The following is a 19,102-nucleotide window of genomic DNA, read 5'->3' on the forward strand; positions in this document are numbered from 1 at the left end:
CCCCCAAGATTTTATACTTTGGTTACTAGTAATTTATAGGTGTCAATGAAATTTTTATCGGATTTTTCGCGAAATACCACCGAGTTTTAACAAAATTCACCAAATACCACCAACTTTTTTTCAAATTCACCTTATACCATCTAGTTTTTACACATTATCACACAATGCCTATTTTCTTAACGGACGTTAGGCTGTCGTTTGTGTAATTTTACAAATTCACCATATACCACTCTGGGGAAATTTATTTCACCATATACACACTTATAAAACTTATTTCACCAGATACCCAAAAATAATAATGGCTATTTTTTTTAAAACTTCTCTACATAGGCAGCCTACACCACCAAAAACAAAACTTGTGGGAGGCTTGAAAAAAATCCGATAGTGTCTTCAGCATGGCTATGCAGGCATCTATTGCAGGACTTGAAAGCAAATCCTGACATTCTAGTGGATTCATTGCAGAGAGTGTGCATGGAAAGATACATGCTTAATGTGAAGCTGAGGTTATTCTACAAAGTGAATGCATTAGCTAGGGTACAAATTCATGAGGGTTTTGCTTATTCGTATGGACTGTTACCCAAGTATACTGAGATGATTAAAGCTAAAATCTTAAATCGTATGCATAAAGCTACAAATCCTAGATCCTATGCACTTGTTACCTAGACTGACAGTGGAAATGAAGAATCAAAATTCAAGGCTTGTTGTATTTCATTTGCATCTTAGGTGAATGGTTTTTTGGGTGGAGACCCATAATAGGCATAGATGGTGCACATCTTAGTGGATATTATAAAGGCATAATGCTGATTAAAGTTGCAACTGATGGCAATAATGAGATTTTTGTCATAGCCTACAATCTTGTTGATACAAAAAGCATAGATATATAGTTGAACATATTTCTCCAAGAACCTCAAGATTTTGCTGTTGTACTAATCTCTCTTCAGTTTGTTCATTTCTTGCTTCAACATGGTCTCATCTCCATGAAAATTGCACATCAACGCATTCTCTACTTTGAAATTAATAACCCGAACCAACATTTTGCTCAATATTTCCATTGCACTATATGAATTTATCATAAACATCACACTTGTAATACAATCTTTAAGGATTTTTCCGAATCAGAGCTCCTAATTGCATGTTTCCTCCCACATGAGCAGGCTTTGTTTGGCACCCTCACGTATAATAGAAAATCAGTAAAAATAATTTCAGTTCAGTAAAATTAAGTTAAGGTTAGTAAAAATAATTTAAGTTCAGCAAATATAATTTTGTTTCAGTAAAAATAATTTCAGTTCAGCAAATATAAGGTGAAGAGAACGGGGCCTTATAAAGAACGAGAGCATAATATGTTTTTTGAGTTTGATTATTATGTTCTTTGAGTTTGAACAATATGTTATTTACATTATACAATATTTTTTTTAATGTACGTACATAAAAAAAAATGTTAAATTCAACCACCAGAATAACCATGATAAATATCATGCTCTTTAATGTATTATCATGTTCTTTTTGTAAAGACTTTACGTTCTTTGTAATGTCATATTCTTTGTCAAACACAAACATATTATTTTGTCAAACACAGATATGTTCTTTTTCAAATGCTAGTATATTTTTTTTGTTCTTTTTTATATACTAGTATGTTCTTTCGTTTGTTTTTAGTTTTACCGAGTGCACAGCACTTGGGTGCATAGATCAAACCCTAGTTGGTTTACTTAGCATTTTTTATAAATAAGCTCTAGATTACTAGTGTTTTTCTTCTCAAACTTCAGAAGTAAAAAAACGAACAAAACCCAAAAAATGGCTAATCTTTTTCCCCGACTTTCAACGACGATAATCCTCCATATTTTCTCTCTTACCATCGTAACTTCAACCAAAGCCGCCAACGACGTAGACTCCCTTGTTCTAGATGTGGAAGGGAACCCACTCGAAGTAGGCTCATCTTATTACGTCCGCACAGAACTTTCAAAAGTCAGAATAGGGGGTGGCATAGTCGCGGCATCCAAACCAAACCAACCTGAATGCCCTCAATACGTAGCCCAATTAGCCGAAGGCTGGTACGGCGAATCCCCAATAACATTCCTACCATCAGACCCATCACAAAAACACATCCACATTTCCTCTGACCTTAACATAATTTTCAATACCTCTTCTAGCGTCTGCTCGCAAGGGGCATGGCAACTTACCCCCGACGGCAACTCCGGTGAACTCCACTTGTCTACCGGAGGTGATATTGGAAACCCGAGCCCTCAGACCGCAGCTAATTGGTTCAAGATAGAGAAAAGTATTGCTAGTTCGGAGTTTTACCAGCTCGAATATTGTCCGTCTAGTAGTACAATCAATGGGTTTGCAGCTAAGAAAGATATCGTATGCGGCGTTATTGACGCTACTTCGGGCACAGATGACTACCGGATGTTGTGGTTAGGTCTAGTTCCAAGAAGGACAGACTTCTTCCACATTCTAAGTTTCATTAAAGTTTAAGTGTTGCATTGTCTTCCTTGCCCCAAAGTACATATATTGCTACGCATGTACTTAAGCATATAGATTATTAAGAAGGTTGTATGAAGAACAAAAATGTATGATGTTGATCTTATCAATAAAAGAATTTCATCTTTGAAATTTCTCTTCATTTGATTACTTAATTATGAATGTATTTTTGTAGAATTAGAGAAGCTGAATAATGAGAGGACCATGATATGAGAAAAATTAATGATAAAATGTAATTTGAATTTCATATTATTTTATTGAAAAATAAAGTATAACACTTAAAAAAAAATAGTCACATTGAGAAAATATGTCACTTTCAAATATAAAAGGAATTAAATAGATTAGTGCAAATATAATATTGGCTAAAAATTGATATAAATTGTACGTCATACACATAAATTTAACAATGTTATTTAACATAAAATGATATAAATTAGACGTCGTACACATAACAATTATTGGCCTCATAAATTTTTGAGCTTTTATTGTGGATCTGTTGTAGTCCAAAGACAACAATTAGGTGTCAATTCAAGTATATGCGTAGGATTGGGTGAAACTGGATCAGGTCGGGTCAAATCTATTTCAAATTAAATCATGTTAAATTATTGTACTCATATGAGTAGAAATTTAAAATAGTATTTTTTTTTCAGGTCGATCAGAATAGATCAGGTCATATGATTCAGATTTTGATACCTCTAATTAATAATGGTATTTTAATAAATGGGGAATTATTGGATGTCCACAAGTTCTCCAAAATATCACCGGCAACAATTAGGGTACATGAATGATAAAAATAATGATAGTCCAATAGGTGGAAATTATTAACCGCATCTATTTCCTTGTAAACATGACCTCTCGAAATTGTACTTCCATATAATACAATAAATGATCAATGTTGTCTTATAGAATTAGCTGATCTTGAGTTAAATCATCTATATAGAGCATTGTAAGTAGCACAAATTATATATTGTTTGACTATGAATAATTTGTATGAAATTTTTAAGAATATATATGAAATGTCCAACAACTTATACCTAATTATAAAGTTATATTAAAAAAATTTATATAAAATGCAGAATACTTTATATTCGTTTTACCTCACACAATGTCTTCTCATTAAATGGAGAGAGTGATTAATTAAAAATTTGGCGAGTAAGCTTAATATCACAATTTCAGAATGCAATATCACTTAACTTATAAGTGTGGAAAGGGTATTTCCGATTTTTCATTCATTTAGTTAGGGGCATGTCGGTAAACTCACATTAATTTTGAAGGTCTTCTACTGCCGTGTTTGTTCAGATTGGTAGACTCTGCGTGGATATGGTGGTTTACGCTTGATCCAAATGAAAATCTATTAAGTTTGTATACGGGACACCAATTATAATATTGTCCTACATCTACCACAAATTGTGGTTTAAAAATCCTTGAGAGTACATAGGTAAATATAGATCCACGTTTTTGTTATTGCAAGTGTAGTACAATGAAAGCATTAGCAAATTGTCGCTACTTGGACTCTAGCTAGCATTAGCAACAAGCCAACAACAATCTTATCTACTTGGGTGACTATGCAATATTTAAAGGATATTATAACCAAGAAATGTATTGATAATAAGTGAAGGATATAAATCCAATTTTTTTCCTTATAAAGAATTAATAAATAAATATTAATGGGTGCATGTATCATGTATCATGTATCTAAAGGTACATGTACGAAATGAACAAAATATCCAAACCCCTTATATTCTTCTTTCTTCTCCTTTTCTTACTACCATATTTTTATTTTTTTTTGGGAAACCCTTTTCTTACTATACTTCATATCATACTATAAACCATTTTCTTCCAGTCTTGTACAAAATAATAAAATTCAGATGTAAGTTAGTTCAAATGTTTATTTCGGGCATGTACCTTTACATACATGCACCCGTTAAAAAAAGTAATAGTAATTGATCGGAGCAATGTAAAACAAAGATATATGTCATCAAATTCTAGGAAAATCTAATGATGTTGCAATTAAATTATTAAATTCGAATAGAAATAAAAAAGAAAATTTATCTGTCTAATTTGACTTTTGTATCAGCAAATGAAATATGATACAAAACGTACTCATATCAGTGCAATATCATCTTCAACCGTGATTTCAATCTACTACCTTTGTTTTAAAATATTTACAACGATTAGATATTTTCTACTCACACTTTATATCAAATTATTGCTTAAAATGGAGGTAGTATATATACTAACTTTGAAAATACTGCAATGCTGGTTAAAATGTCTAATCTTATATGATCACGTATAATCTTATTAAATTGGAATATTTAGTTCAAAGGTAAAAAATATATAATATGTGATATTATAAAAGAAGAAATTTTAATGAATCTATTGAGGGTATACATCATTATACTATAAAATTTTAATATATTTACATTTTAAGAAATGTATTGAAAACCATGAAAAGTAATGATAGAAATAATAATTTATTAAGGAAAATTTGTTTAAATGACCACTTAAGTGGTTCCTTTTCTACAGAAGAACCAATTAAGTCAAAAGTTGTTTAAAAGGACAACAAAGCACAATTTGGGTTGTTGAGTGGGACCAGGTCCTATTTTTAGGCAAGTCAACGCCGCACTCAGGTGGGTTTTCCGTCTATGGGCCCCACCTAACGGCTACTAATCGCCAATTTGACCCTTTTAACTGATTTTCCCCCCGATTTTTCTCTTTAAACAGCTCTCCCAACTTCAATTCGCATTTCCTTCACCAAATTCCACTATAATTAGGGTAAATAGGTAGAATTGGGGGTTGTATGAAATTAGGGTTCATGCTTCAACTAAATTGGGGGTTTTCTTAAATTAGGGTTCCTATTTTAATGGAATTGAGGGTTTCTAAGTTCCTACTTCAATTAAATTGGGGGTTGTTATGAAATTAATGTTCCTTCCCCTTTCCCTTTTGCTTGAAGTATTTTCGTTGAGAGCGGCTACTTCCTCTGCCTCTTAGCATGGTGGTTTCAGGTAAGAAGGAGGAGAGAGAAAGTGAAGTAGGAAAATGGAGAAAAGAGGTTTTGCGGTGATGCAGCGGAAAATGGAAATGGGGGTGGGGCCACAAAAGGGAAAATCACCGGAATTTTAAAAAAGGTGGAAATCTAAGTAATTTTTTAATTTAAAGGATGGTAAAATAAAATAAAAAATTAAATGGGTAGTTATTTTGAAATAGGTGTTATTTTTGGGTGGTAATTTAAAATTTTCCTAAAAAAAATAAATAAATAAATAAACCTTGTCAAAGGCACTTACAAATAATTCCAAAGAGCTCTAAAATTCCAATATAAGAACATAATTTCTAAAAACTAATTATATCGTAGATTCGATCAACGATCGCCTTAATAAAAACAACTTCACCTGAAAAAATATATATAATGTGTGAGTTAGTACTTAGGACTTGAAATCCACAAATGCATAGTCATTTGGGAGAAAATACTGATATGGTCCTTTAGATACTTACAGAGAATATGAACCCTAAATCTTCAATCATGATCTATTTGTTGTATGCAATGTAAAAGTTATTGGAGCTTACCACTAAAGCACACTGTACCAGTCACCAATGGAAGTCCCTACAAAGATTCACAACTGAGATCAGAAAGAAAAGATTAGAAAGAGAGAGAGAAGGGAGAAAAATAGGGGGGGGGGGGGAACCTAGCAATGAAGGCTAGGAAAAGTCCTTTAACATAAATTAACTAGTTTTCACTCCGTATAATACACATTTTTTTTTTTAAACTAAGTTTGGAGAGAAAGAATACTAATTAATCATATTATAAACTTAAAGTGAAAAAATTATGACAAAACTTGGTATAACGACTATATGGTAAGAGAGGGAGTAACATTTTTTCTGATGACTCCTTTTCTAATCATATTATAAATAACAATTTTTACTAGCTCCTACTTTCCCAAACTACTCAAACAACCTAGCAACCAAAGCTCAATAATTCTAATGATTCCTTTTCTCCAACCAGCAGTTGCAATAACCACTCTTCTTCTGCTCCAACTCTTACCTCTCCCTACTTTCGCCGCCTCGACTGCTTATATCACGGACGAGGATGGTGAACCATTGCTAAACGGAGGAACCTATTACATCATCCCACAAAGAACCGCCAATGGTGGAGGCCTCACCGTGGCCCAAAAACCACAAACCTCGCCGTGCCCTCTCTTTATAACCCAAGAGAAAGATGGTTCATCTAATGGCCACCCTTTCAAAATTGCTTCTCCAATAAGCTCAAAGTACCTTCCATTTGGTCCAACTGAATTCTACTTAACCGACGTCACTACCACCTGCACGAAACCACTAGCGTGGCGACTAATCACAGATAATGCAACCGGCCATATCTATGTGGCTGCAGGTACTACTCATTCGCTCGGGCCGAGTGCATTCAGTATTACAGTACCATTCAATTATGTCCAACCAGATGAATATCAGATATTCCATTGTGACAATGTCTTTTGCAAACTTGCTGGACTCTTTGAGATCGGACTTTTGGGCATGAATAATGATGTTAAACTTGTCTTCCGTTTCAGAAAAGCTTATACTACCCAAACTTCACAGACTATGTGATGTTTAAGTTAATTTAGCCAGTTTTTGTTCCATATATGTTATGTAATGTGAATAATTCCTCCTTGGATTTATAATAAAGCAATCTTGTATTGAATTATTATAATAACAACTTTATTTTTAATTTTGAAAAACTCTGCTTTGTTTTTTCCGATTTTTTCATCAAATTATCAAAACACATACAAATTATTATTTTTTCCATTAAGTAATGATAAATCGGAAAAATTAAGATACATTGAAATCTGGAAATTTTGACTTTTACCACCTCCAAAAAACGACTTAATTGATTTTACCACCTTCATAAAAAAAAATTATTTTACCACCAACAAAATTTCCAAAAATTCGATTTTACCACCAACTAACGGATTCCGTCCATGAATCCTTTAGTAGGGCCCACCTTTTTGACGTTTCTTCTTCATCTTCCCCGATCTTCCATGTCAACCAACCAGCAACGAAATCAACTACCTCGGTTGGTCTGAATTTCGTGTGGGGCTAAGGAGGGGCCGGAATTTGGTGTGTGGGTTAGGGAGGTGGTCGAAATTAGGTAGTGGCTAGGGTTTTAGGAGTACAAAATTTGGTGGTGGTTAGGGTTTTAAGTGTGGTCGGAATTAGGAGGGGCTTTATGGGTGGTCGGAATTTGGTGGCTAGAGTTTTGAGGTCGGAAATTGGTGGAAAGGGGGTCGAAATCCGGTGCGGTGGCTGTGGTTGTGCAGTGTGGTGCGGTGGCTGTGCAGTGGTCGTTGTGTGGCGAATAGGTGGTGAGGGCTGGTAGCGGTTAGGTGGTGGGGTTGGTTGTAGCGGTTAGGTGGTGGGGGCTGGTCGTAGCGGTTAGGTGGTGGGGTTGGTCGTAGCCGGTCCGGCGGTGTGGGTCCTGACGCTGGCAACAACCACCGGTTGATGGATGGGGATTTTTTAATTTTTATTTATTTTTAAATTTACCCAATAATATGGCGACACGTGTGCAAGGTAGGCTCCACTAACGGATTTATGGACGAAATCCGTTAGTTGGAGGTGATTGGTGGTAAAAGCCAACTTTTATTTTTTTTTTATGTGGTGGTAAAATAAATCTTTTTTTTATGGAGGTGGTAAAATCAATTAAGTCGTATTTTGAAGGTGGTAAAAGTCAAAATTTCCTTAAAATCTTTTCATTTAGCTTTATATTGTGGATTTGGGGTTGTCCAAAGACAACTATTCAAACACCGTGTCTCTAGCTATTAATTAAATTAATTAATGTTGTTTTACAAATGGGAAATTTGGATATCCACAAATTCTCCAAATTATCATCGGTAAAAACTATGTTACATTAATGATCAAATGATAGTCGTAAAGGTACAAAAACCGAAAGGAAAAAAAAAAAATCCCTTGTGAACATGACAGAAAATCGTATTTCATGAGTACATTTATTAATTTTTAATTAAAGGGATTTTTTTTTTTTTTTTTTTTTTGTTTGGGTCTATGTTACCCTTTTGACCTGCCTCAATTTTGATCGGATTAAGATCAATCGATTAATTTCGGATCAAATGACTTTGGGTTGATATGATTACGATTCGGCTGATTTTGGTTCAGTTCAGTTTGATTAGGAGACGATACTTGATTCATTAATAGGTCATTTCCAATTTAAAACCTTTTTGGGTTTGTCTAAACTTGGATCGAGATGACCAAATTTAATATTTAAATAAGGACATTTTTTAAAAAAACTACTTTATAAAGTACTTTTTTTTGCGAGAAATTATCTAATAAAAAAATGTTATAAGAAACTACTTTATAAAAGGGTAAATGTTGTAAGAGACTACTATTGGTCGGAAAATCATCGTTTACTTTCATTTTCCGGCGTTGACCACATCACGTGCCAATTAAGAAAAAAGGAGGGAAAGGGTGAATTAAAAATCCTTAAATTTCATTTGATCATTATAACGACTTAGACGGATATGAGAAGGCGTTATTGACGTCTTATTAATAAGTCGTTAAATATCTAGTGAATTGTTGGTAATTGTGATAAGTAAAAGAAGGGACAGTGATTAATTTTAAAAAATCTCTTGTGACATGCTCCGTACAATTGTGGTTCGAAATCTTTACATGTTTTTGTTATTGCAAATGTAGTACAATGCATAAACAATGAAAACTAAGTTTTATCTTATCACTGTACATGTCGCTATTTGGCCTCTAGCTAGCATTAGCAGCAAGTAGAGGTGTCAATTCGGATAACCGGATGGAGTTTGGGTCGGGTCTGTTCGGGTCGGATATGTTCGGGTCAAAATTATTCTTATAATTCGGATCGGGTCGGGTTGGATCAAATTCGGGTCATGGTCTATCGAGTCCGGGTTGGATATGGGTCAGATCAACTCCAGATCGGTTCATGTTCGGTTCGGATAAATTCGAATCGGGTTCAAAACGGGTTTAGCCGGGTTAATTTCGAGTCGGATGAATTTGGGTCGGGTTGATTTCGGTTCGGATGATTTCGGTTCGGTCAAGTTCAGTTTGATTAAGATAAGGTTGATCCGTTGATTCATTAAATTGGTCAATTTCAATTCAATTCCTTTTTGTGTTTGGCTGGATTTTAATCGAGTTGACCCAATTCATATTTAAATAAGGTTATTTTTAAATTAGAGTTATTATTGAGTTTTTACCTTATTATTGGGTCAATATCAAGTCATTCATGTATCATAGGGAGTATATTTTATCGAGTTAAAAGAAGAGGTTTTGATGTTCAAGTATTACAAACTATTTGTAGCAAATTTTAGATGAGATGAATATAAAGCTTAGAAAATAATTTTATGTAATTGGTATATACATGAAGTAAACTTGTTACTTCGGATTATTTCTTTGTAATAAAAAACGTAAACTTATTAATAATAACGGAGCAGTATAAGAACTTGAATAAAAAGGTCAAAAATTAATTATGGCCTGGTTAAATTCGGATCGGGTAAAAATCAAATTGAGTTAAAATCGGGTCGGGTTAATATCAGTTCGGGTCAAAACAGATCGGATTAGATCGGTTATTTGTCGGGTCAATTTCGGATCGGGTTGAGCTCGGGTTGGATCAAATCGGTTCGGTTAGAGTTCAGGTCGGGTAAAACCGGATTCGGGTTGAGTTCAGGTCGGATCAAATCGGTGCCGGGTTAAGTTCAGATCGGGTCGAATTCGGATTCGGGTTGAGTTCAGTTCGGTTACAAATCGGGTTTGGGTCTTGAATTTCTCGGATCAAATCGGACCGGTTACAGTTCGAAACGGATAGCTTTTTTCGGGTCGGTTCGATTTTGACACTTCTAGCAACAAGCCAACATTCTTATCCACTTGGGTGGGTATTGGCGGACCTACTTTTTGTAACCCGAGGAGCACGTGCTAACTTTGTAATTTTTTTAAAAAACGTGAAATAAATTTTAAAAATCTGTTAAAAAAATATATTTTGTACTACATTCATTTTATGATTTTTGCAATTTTAGAGTATTATGTGTAAGACATAAAATATTTCAAAGTTGAAAAAACACGTCATATAATTTGTATAATAAGTAAAGTTGATTTAGTGGTAACAAAGTAAGTGTATTAAACTATCCTTTTTGTATAATATCTCCTTACTTTCTAGTTCTTGATCTATGCACCTGGTCAAATAGTAAAAAGAGCATTGTTATGAATGTTTAAAAAAAAATATAAAAGTAGGAAGCACCAAAATTACAATAGGTAGATATATATCTATAACTTAATTATATAAAGTGGGATGCACAAAAGTGATAGAAACAATATTAATTCAACTTTTAGTAGATGATTTATATAGGTAGGTATTGAGGTTAATTAATGTATTCAAACCCCAGATTGACAGGTTAATTTGCTAAATCATCAATGTACTCTGCAATAATAATATGCTGAAAGCTAGAAGAAAACATAAACCTAGAAAAAAGTTATCAATACAATGTTTGTGCTTAACTTGATTTATGGTGACTACAAAACAGCGTGTAGAAACTTCTAAAACACGGTCGGCTTTTTGTTGACCGAACATCCTAGGCAAGCTTTTTGTTTACTTGTCTTTTTTCTATAAATAAGCTCTAGAGCGCTAGGTTTTTTGTTATTTTTTTTTCTCAAACTTCAGAAGCAAAAAACGAACAAAACCCAAAAAATGGCTAATCTTTTTCCCCAACTTTCAACCACAATCCTCCTTATTTTCTCTCTTTCCATCGTTACTTCAACCACAGCCGCCAACGACGTCGACTCCCTTGTCCTAGATGTCGACGGTAACCCACTTGAAGTCGGCTCATCCTACTACGTCCGCACTGAACTCTCTAAAGTCGGTATTGGTGGTGGCCTAGTCGCGGCATCCAAACCAAACCAACCTGAATGCCCTCAATACGTAGCCCAATTATCCGTAGGCTGGTACCGCGAATCCCCAATAACGTTCCTCCCATCCGACCCATCACAAAAATACATCCACATTTCCTCAGACCTCAACATAATGTTCAACACCTCATCCAGCGTCTGCTCGCAAGGGGCATGGCAGCTAACCCCTGATGCCAACTCCGGTAGACTCCACTTGTCTACCGGAGGTGGTATCGGAAACCTGAGCCCTCAGACCGCTGCTAATTGGTTCAAAATAGAAAAAAGCACCTTTGATTACTGGAACTTTTACCAGCTCGAATATTGTCCGTCTAGTAGTACTATTGATGCGCTTGCAGCTAAGAAAGATATTGAATGCGGCGTTATTGACGCTATTGGCGGCCCAGATGACCTCAGCATGTTGTGGTTAAGTCTAGTTCCAAAGTGGCCAAATTTCTTCCACATTTTAACCTTCGTTAAAGCTTAATCGCCGCAGCGTCTTCTTCGGTTCAAATTACATTAGTTAATAGTACGCATGTACTCCGTGTAAATAACAAGGTTTTATGATGAACAATAATGTACGACGTCTTATCGTCATAAATAAGAAGCTAAATTAAGTATCTTCCTCGCTTCAAAAACTTTTTATACTAGTATATATATTTCATCATTGAAATTTCTCGATCGGTCTTTATTTGATTAATTATGAATGTCTTTTGTAGAATTGGAGATAAAACTAAATTGGATTTTTTTGTAAAAAAAACTACCAAATGAAATCTAGATTTTGTGAGAAAATACCTAATAAAAAAAATGTTGTAATAAACTATCTAATAAAGGTAAAATGTTGTAAAAAAAACTATCTATGAAAAGGTAAAATGTTGTAAAATAGTACCAATATTGGATTTTTACCGTTGACCGACCTCAAAACACTTTCGAAATCACTGCTTTCATTCCCAATTCACTAACACAATTCAACTTGCTTCAAATCGCATCCATTGTACCACACCTAAACCACCTTTCAACCCCAAAATTACCACCTTTGACCCCAAAAATCATCATCCTGAAGCACTAATCTACCCTCAAAAACTCGAAATATCCTCCAACCATCCCAAAAATAACCTTACCACCTTGAAATCCAACTCTTACAGTATTTCGGGGTGTTTTAAGGTGGATCAACGTCGAATAATTAAGTCAACGGTGTAAATTCGGTCAAAGGTTGTATCTTACAGCATTTTACTTTTATTAGGTAGTTTCTTACAACATTTTTTTTATTAGATAGTTTCTTACAAAATTTAGATTTTATTAAGTTGTTTCTCACAAAAAGTCCAACTTAATTTAATGATGGCAGAATCATGAGAGGAAAGAGATCGATTAATATTAATACGCACTCTATTTGTCCTTTATTTTCGTGCCTGTGTTTTTATTTTGGGTGTCCAAAATGTTGTGTCTTTGTCTGTTCTAAAAATAACATATAATTTTATCATAATTCATATATAATCCATAACTTTTTACCTTTCCCATATAAAATACACATGTATCTAAAATTTATCAATTACTTTTTATCTTTCTTATACAATTTTTTGCACTTTTTATCTTTCACATATAATATTCCTTTAGTCCGATTCATCCTCCATTTTCCTTAATTCTCGAATTTTGTGAGAAATAGGCATGAAAATAAAAGACATAGGGAGTAATAATTATTACAATTACAAAAATAAAGTGTAACCATTAAAAAAAGGGGGTGAATGAAATTTTTATTTTGCATATACTTTTTTTTTGTTTTTTTCTATTGATAGCACCTCTTGCTTTTTTAGGAAATTTACAAATATTACACATACTTTTTGTCACTTGTTGAGTTTATTTAACTCATGTTGCAAATACCTCTATTTCATATATTTGAAATAAATATTTTTTTTCTTTTTTAAGTTGTCATTTCTTTTTATATCTCTCATCATCACATACATTTTTATCTTTTTTTTCCTCCATGTTACAGTCACAAATAAGTTTTTCCTAGGAGTGAACATCAAATTTTTGTTGCACATAATATAAAACAGAGGTAATTTTTTTCTCTCTTCCCTTTTTTCCCTATCAAAAAAATTGTGCTCAAACCCCATAATTAATGCAATATTACAAAAATGGATAGAGTATATTATTCCAATTAATTAGAATGATATGAATGTACGTACTTACACAAATTAGCATAACAAACATTCTCTACAATAAAAGACAAATATTACTTTTTATTTTGATATAAGCTTAAACAGTAAAATAGCATATGGGACTGACAATGCCCCAATTAAGTTATTAATATTATCATGTTATTATTTATTAATATACCTTTCAAATTATGATTTAATTTTCTTATAATTAATTTTGTTAATTATATTGTGTATTCAAAAGATAGCATAAATATCATATAACTTGGTGGTAAGACACTCATTTTTAAAGAGGTTGCATATTCAAATCTTGTGGAGAACGGACATTTTTATTATACGTACCGGACTAGCAATAATGAGAAGTGGTCTGGGTGACGTAACATAACGAAGGGATCTGCATGACACATATACGTTCTTGGCATGTAAGCGTTCTTAGAAACTTTTTTTTAATATAAGAGTACAAATATTTCACTAAAGAGCTATTAAACATTTATTTTGAAAGCTAGTGTTCATCCATGATACAAGAATAACCTAAACAAAACCAGGTTTCACCTTTAACTTCAAAATTATTTCTAAATTGAGGAGATATGGGCATTTGAAATAAGCCCTTTACCAAAAAAAAATTAACTAATTTCAAGGCACAATATATAATATTTTCTTAAATAATTATTAATTATTTGTAATATTTTATTCACACATTCTTATACTCCCTCCATATTTTATTACTTGTTCCATTTCTCTATGCGTGAATTTTTAGGAGGAATAGTATAAATCAAATTATTAATAGATATGATAATAGTGGGATTAGTTGAAGAATTAATATGTCTCTAGCTAAGCTAGTAATTAAATTTATTTATGTTTTTTGAAATAAGAAAATTTGGATAGCCACAAATTCTCCAAAATATTATGGGCAACAACTATGTTCCATTAATGATCAAATGATAGTCCAAAAACCATAAAATCTAAAAACGCATTTCTTTTCCTTGTAAACATGACGCAAAATTGTGTTTCATGTGTATTATATATTTATTTTTAATTAAATGGGAAAAACAATTGTGTAACAATATTCACAGATCTTGAGTTGAATTATCCAAAGCATTATAAGTAGGGATGTCAAATTGGGTAACCGGATGGAGTCTTGAATTGGGTCTAGGTTACCCTTTTGACGCGCATGGTTTATGGTTGTGTTTTAGTTGGCTTAACTCCAGATTGGTTTATATTCGGTCAAATTAATATGGATTGGGTTCAAACTATGTTGGACTGGGTTAATTTCGGGCCGAATGACTTTGAGTTGGGTGGATTACAATTTAGGTAATTTTGCTCAGTTAATTTTGATTAGGATACGGTTGTTCATTAATAAGTCAATTCTAATTCAATACTTTTTGGGTTTGTTTGATTTGAGTTGGGCTGATCAAATTCAATATTTAAATAAGGTCACTTTTAAATCAAAGTAATTATTAAGTTCATACCTTATTATTGGGTCACTATAAGAACATTCATGTGTTAACATTTATCTTATGTCATTAACACTTCTTAGATTTGTTATTACTAGAGCATACCCGTGCTTTGCACGGAATAGATTATACGCAAAAGAAAATTACCTAAAGTGAAATATTGGTGGTTATTGGTATCTCTTGAAAAAAATACAAAAAAATTAAAATTAAAAAAAAATAGTGGGATGGGTAGGGTAGTTATTGGTGTTTTTAAAAAATAATAATATAAAAGAAAAGTGTGATTAATAGAATTTGAGGATTGAGGATTTGAGAGATTATGGTGAATTGACTCTATAATTATATTATAGATATTAACTATTGTATCAATTTTATCTTTAAATCACAAATTATCAATAACTTATCATAGCATTATAAATGATACGATAAGTAATGAACTCATGATAGATTGATGAATGATTACCAAATGAAGTCGGGTAATACTTAAGTAAAACAAAATTCTTAATGATTAAACAAATACATAGTATCGAAGTAACTATGTTTAAGTAAAAACAAGTAAGGTCAATAATAGATTCGGTGTAAAATTATGCTGGTTAAAATAGAGTGGCTAGGTTTAAAATCATGTGAGGTAAAAACCAATCCAATTGAATTAGGTATTTGTCGGATGAATTTGGGTCGAGTTGAGTTCAAGTCAGTCAAATTGGTGTTGGTTTGAGAACTAATCGGGTCAAATCGATATCTAGATTGATTTCAGGTTAGATCAAATTGATGTTGGGTAGAGCTCAGAACGTGTCATATTGAGATTGAAATTGAAATTGAGTTCAAATCGGGTATAGATCAGGTTTTCAATTCGAATTTCTCAGATCAAATAAAGTCAGTTAATATTCCTACGAATAATTATTTTTTGGGTCGGGTCAATTTTGACACTTCTTATCATATAACTAATATATAAAGCTAAACTTTTAAGTCACGAGGTAGCGACACTTGACGTTTTAACTTTTCGCCAAGTGTCACGCCACGTTGGACAGATTTAAATAGGCTTCATAAGATAAAAAACTTAGTTTAGAATTTTATTTGGATAGAATTTTAGGATAAAATTGTTACTTTAAAGTTCTGCAAGTCTTGTGTGCGGCTGGCCACACCGTGTGGCTGCTTAAAATAACCCCTAAAACACTAATCAAGTAACCCATATAACACCGACGGAGTAACCTCTATAACCCTAACGAAATAATTTAACCCCCATTATGGCTGGCCACACCATGTGGCCAGCCACATATAAGAATTTGTGTTTAGAGTTTTATTTTCGATAAAATACCAATAATTCAAATGCAAAAATTGAATTATAATTTTATTTTTAAAAAAATTATTAGATTATAATTCTCAAAAATTATCATAAAAATTTATTTTTTATATCATAATATTTTTTTGGAGCGAAGGAAGTAGTTTAAAGCGTAAAAGCCCAAAGTTTTGGGTTCGGGTCAACCCAATGGGCATTGAACATTTATTTTATTTAATTTATTTTTTGCTAAATTTTTATTTTTAAAATGTATTAAATCGAACTTTTCTACTAACATTATTATAGTCATTACATGCCTACTAGATATCAAATCGTCACAAAAGTACATCAATTCGTAACTAATTTTGTATCAATGATATATTTTAAAATTCTACGTATAGATTAAAAATTTATATTAAAATTCAATAAAAAAAAAACCCGGACATCGCACGGGACACAAAACTAGTTATTAGTAAAGATGAGCTATGTAGAGCTATTTAATTTGCAACCGGTTAGACAACAAAACATTGTGATTAGCATGCTTGAATGAGGCTTAATTAATTGCCTCAACTTTCCACTATTGTAACACATTATTGATGTATATTTTTTCCTCCTTTTTCTTTTTCTAGCATTGTGTTAAGTTAGTAGTTTTGTTCCGGAGATGGGTTTTCTAAAAAGAAAAATAACTTCTCTTAATATGATAGACATTTGAAAATTTTAAGGTACAACAGCATGTACTTGTTTGGTACAAACAAAAAAGGCGGAAAGAACATGTAGTTGTTTTGTAAAATACATACTGTTGTTTTGTAAAGAATATAAAGTTATTTTGTAAAGAACATCTAATTTTATATATTTTTTTTAAAAATCTAAAGAACACGAAAATATTATGTAATGAACATTATTTACATATATATCCACCTTAATACTAAAACAAAATTTAAAAAACATTTCACGATAAATAATGAATAGTATATCACAAATAAAAGTACATTACATAGACAATCAAAGGACATGGACATATGTTCTTTTCACTCTTTTTAAGTGTAAATATGTTCTTTTTACTCGGTATATGTTCATTACATTTTAATAGTATGTTCTTTTCACTATAGTTGTATGTTCCTTACATATGTAAAATATGTTCTTTTCGCGAAATGGTTGTACAATGCAAGATACCCACGTAGGAACCACACATTGATAGACATTTGCTCTAATATAATTCACGCAACAATGCGCATGGTTTACAGTCAACTAGAATTTGTAACAGCAACAACGAATACGGAAGAAATTCTGAAATTATAATAATGAATTAGAAGAATCTAAGGAGTTATTGACGTCTTATTGGTAAATGATGTTAAATGATTGTTAATATTTGTCATAGTAAAAGAAGAGAGAGTGATTAATTCAAAATTTGGTGGGTCACTCAACTCAAAAATTCAAAATCACAATTTTAGAATGCAATCTCACCTTTTAATTGGCTTATGCTGATCCAATGAAAATCTATCTAGTTTGTGCGAGGAATACCGATCAAATTATTGTCCTTACCACAATTGGGGTTTAAAAATCTTTCGACTACGTAGGAAAATTATTCATGTTTTTGTTACTGTAAATGCAGTTCAATAACAAATAAGATGTGCCTATCACTGTACATGTCGCTACTTGGCCTCTAGCTAGCATGGGCAAAAAGCCAACATTCTTATCTTCTTGGGTGACCACTGGCGAACGACCTACGTTGTAACCCGAGGGGCACGTGCTACTCCTGTATATTTTTTTATAAAAAGAAATTAAAAGATAAAAATCTGTTTACAAAAAATCTGTTGTTTATGGAATACTCCGTACTGTATATGGTTTAAGCATCACACAATTGTGGTCCAAAAATTCTTTGATTACATAGGTAAATATATGTATCCACGTTTTTGTTATTGCAAATGTTGTACAATGAAAACAAAGTTTCATCCTATCACTGTACATGTCACTGCATGGCTTAGCATTAGCAAAAAGCCAACACTCTTATTCACTTGGGTGTGACCACTGGCGGACCTACGTTGTAACCCGAAGGACACGTGATACCCCTATAAATTTTATTTTTATAAAACTTAAAAGTCTATTTACAAAAAATCTCTTGTGAATATGGTTTTAACATTAAACAATTGTGGTCCAAAAATGTTTTGGAGTCATTGGTAATATACGTTTTAGTTATTGCTAATGTAGTACAATAATGAAAACTAAGTTTCATCCTATCACTTTACATGGCCACTAGCTAGCATAAGCAACAAGCCAACATTCTTATCTACTTGAGTGACCACTGGCTGCCGACTTTAATTGTAACCCGAGGGGCACGTACTAACCCTATAATTTTTCTTTAAAAAAAAAAAAAAATTAAAATCTGTTTACAAAAAATATCTCGTGAAATATTCCATATTGTATATGGTTTAAATATTACACAATTTGTATACAAGTGAAGCTGATTTAGTGGTAACAAAACAGGTCAATCCAATCCAAGTTAATGGATTAGATCATTGGGAGTGAGGATAAAGGGTATAGGAATCTCTTCCCTAACGTGCCTCTATTGGAATTTGATCTTTAATCCCATAATCTCATAGTTGTCATAAGATGTAAATTTTCTAACTAAACCAAAACTTGCTTGATAGGATTATTAAAGGAGTATTGAATAATAAAATTATTAACATTAAGTGATCGTGTAATTAGAACAGATTTGAGTAACAACATTTTAAAATTTTCTAGTTTTATATTCGTTGGAGCCTCTTATAAATATCATTTTACAAGCTCTTACATTTCCAAAATACTCCAAACAACTTAGCAACCAAAGAACAAATATTCTTAAGAAA

At 32.5% G+C, this 19,102-nt stretch overlaps 3 protein-coding genes across 3 annotated transcripts; all 3 read left to right on the forward strand.

Moving 5' to 3' along the window:
* The first annotated feature begins 1,747 nt into the window (after positions 1-1,747).
* On the forward strand, positions 1,748-2,620 carry LOC145581527 (miraculin-like). The gene has a single exon (XM_081638531.1). It carries the CDS (start codon positions 1,792-1,794, stop codon positions 2,470-2,472), a length of 681 nt encoding a protein of 226 aa, XP_081494657.1. The 5' UTR covers positions 1,748-1,791; the 3' UTR covers positions 2,473-2,620.
* Positions 2,621-6,456: 3,836 nt separating this feature from the next.
* Positions 6,457-7,074, forward strand: LOC145583451 (trypsin inhibitor DE-3-like). Its single transcript, XM_081640684.1, has one exon. The coding sequence runs from the start codon at positions 6,457-6,459 to the stop codon at positions 7,072-7,074; it is 618 nt and encodes a 205-aa protein (XP_081496810.1).
* A 4,077-nt stretch (positions 7,075-11,151) lies between these two features.
* On the forward strand, positions 11,152-11,996 carry LOC145581528 (miraculin-like). Its single transcript, XM_081638532.1, has one exon. It carries the CDS (start codon positions 11,183-11,185, stop codon positions 11,861-11,863), a length of 681 nt encoding a protein of 226 aa, XP_081494658.1. The 5' UTR covers positions 11,152-11,182; the 3' UTR covers positions 11,864-11,996.
* The last annotated feature ends 7,106 nt before the right edge of the window (positions 11,997-19,102 follow it).

Source organism: Chenopodium album, chromosome 15 (assembly GCF_948465745.1).
Source record: "Chenopodium album chromosome 15, dcCheAlbu1.1, whole genome shotgun sequence".
NCBI lineage: Eukaryota > Viridiplantae > Streptophyta > Magnoliopsida > Caryophyllales > Amaranthaceae > Chenopodium > Chenopodium album.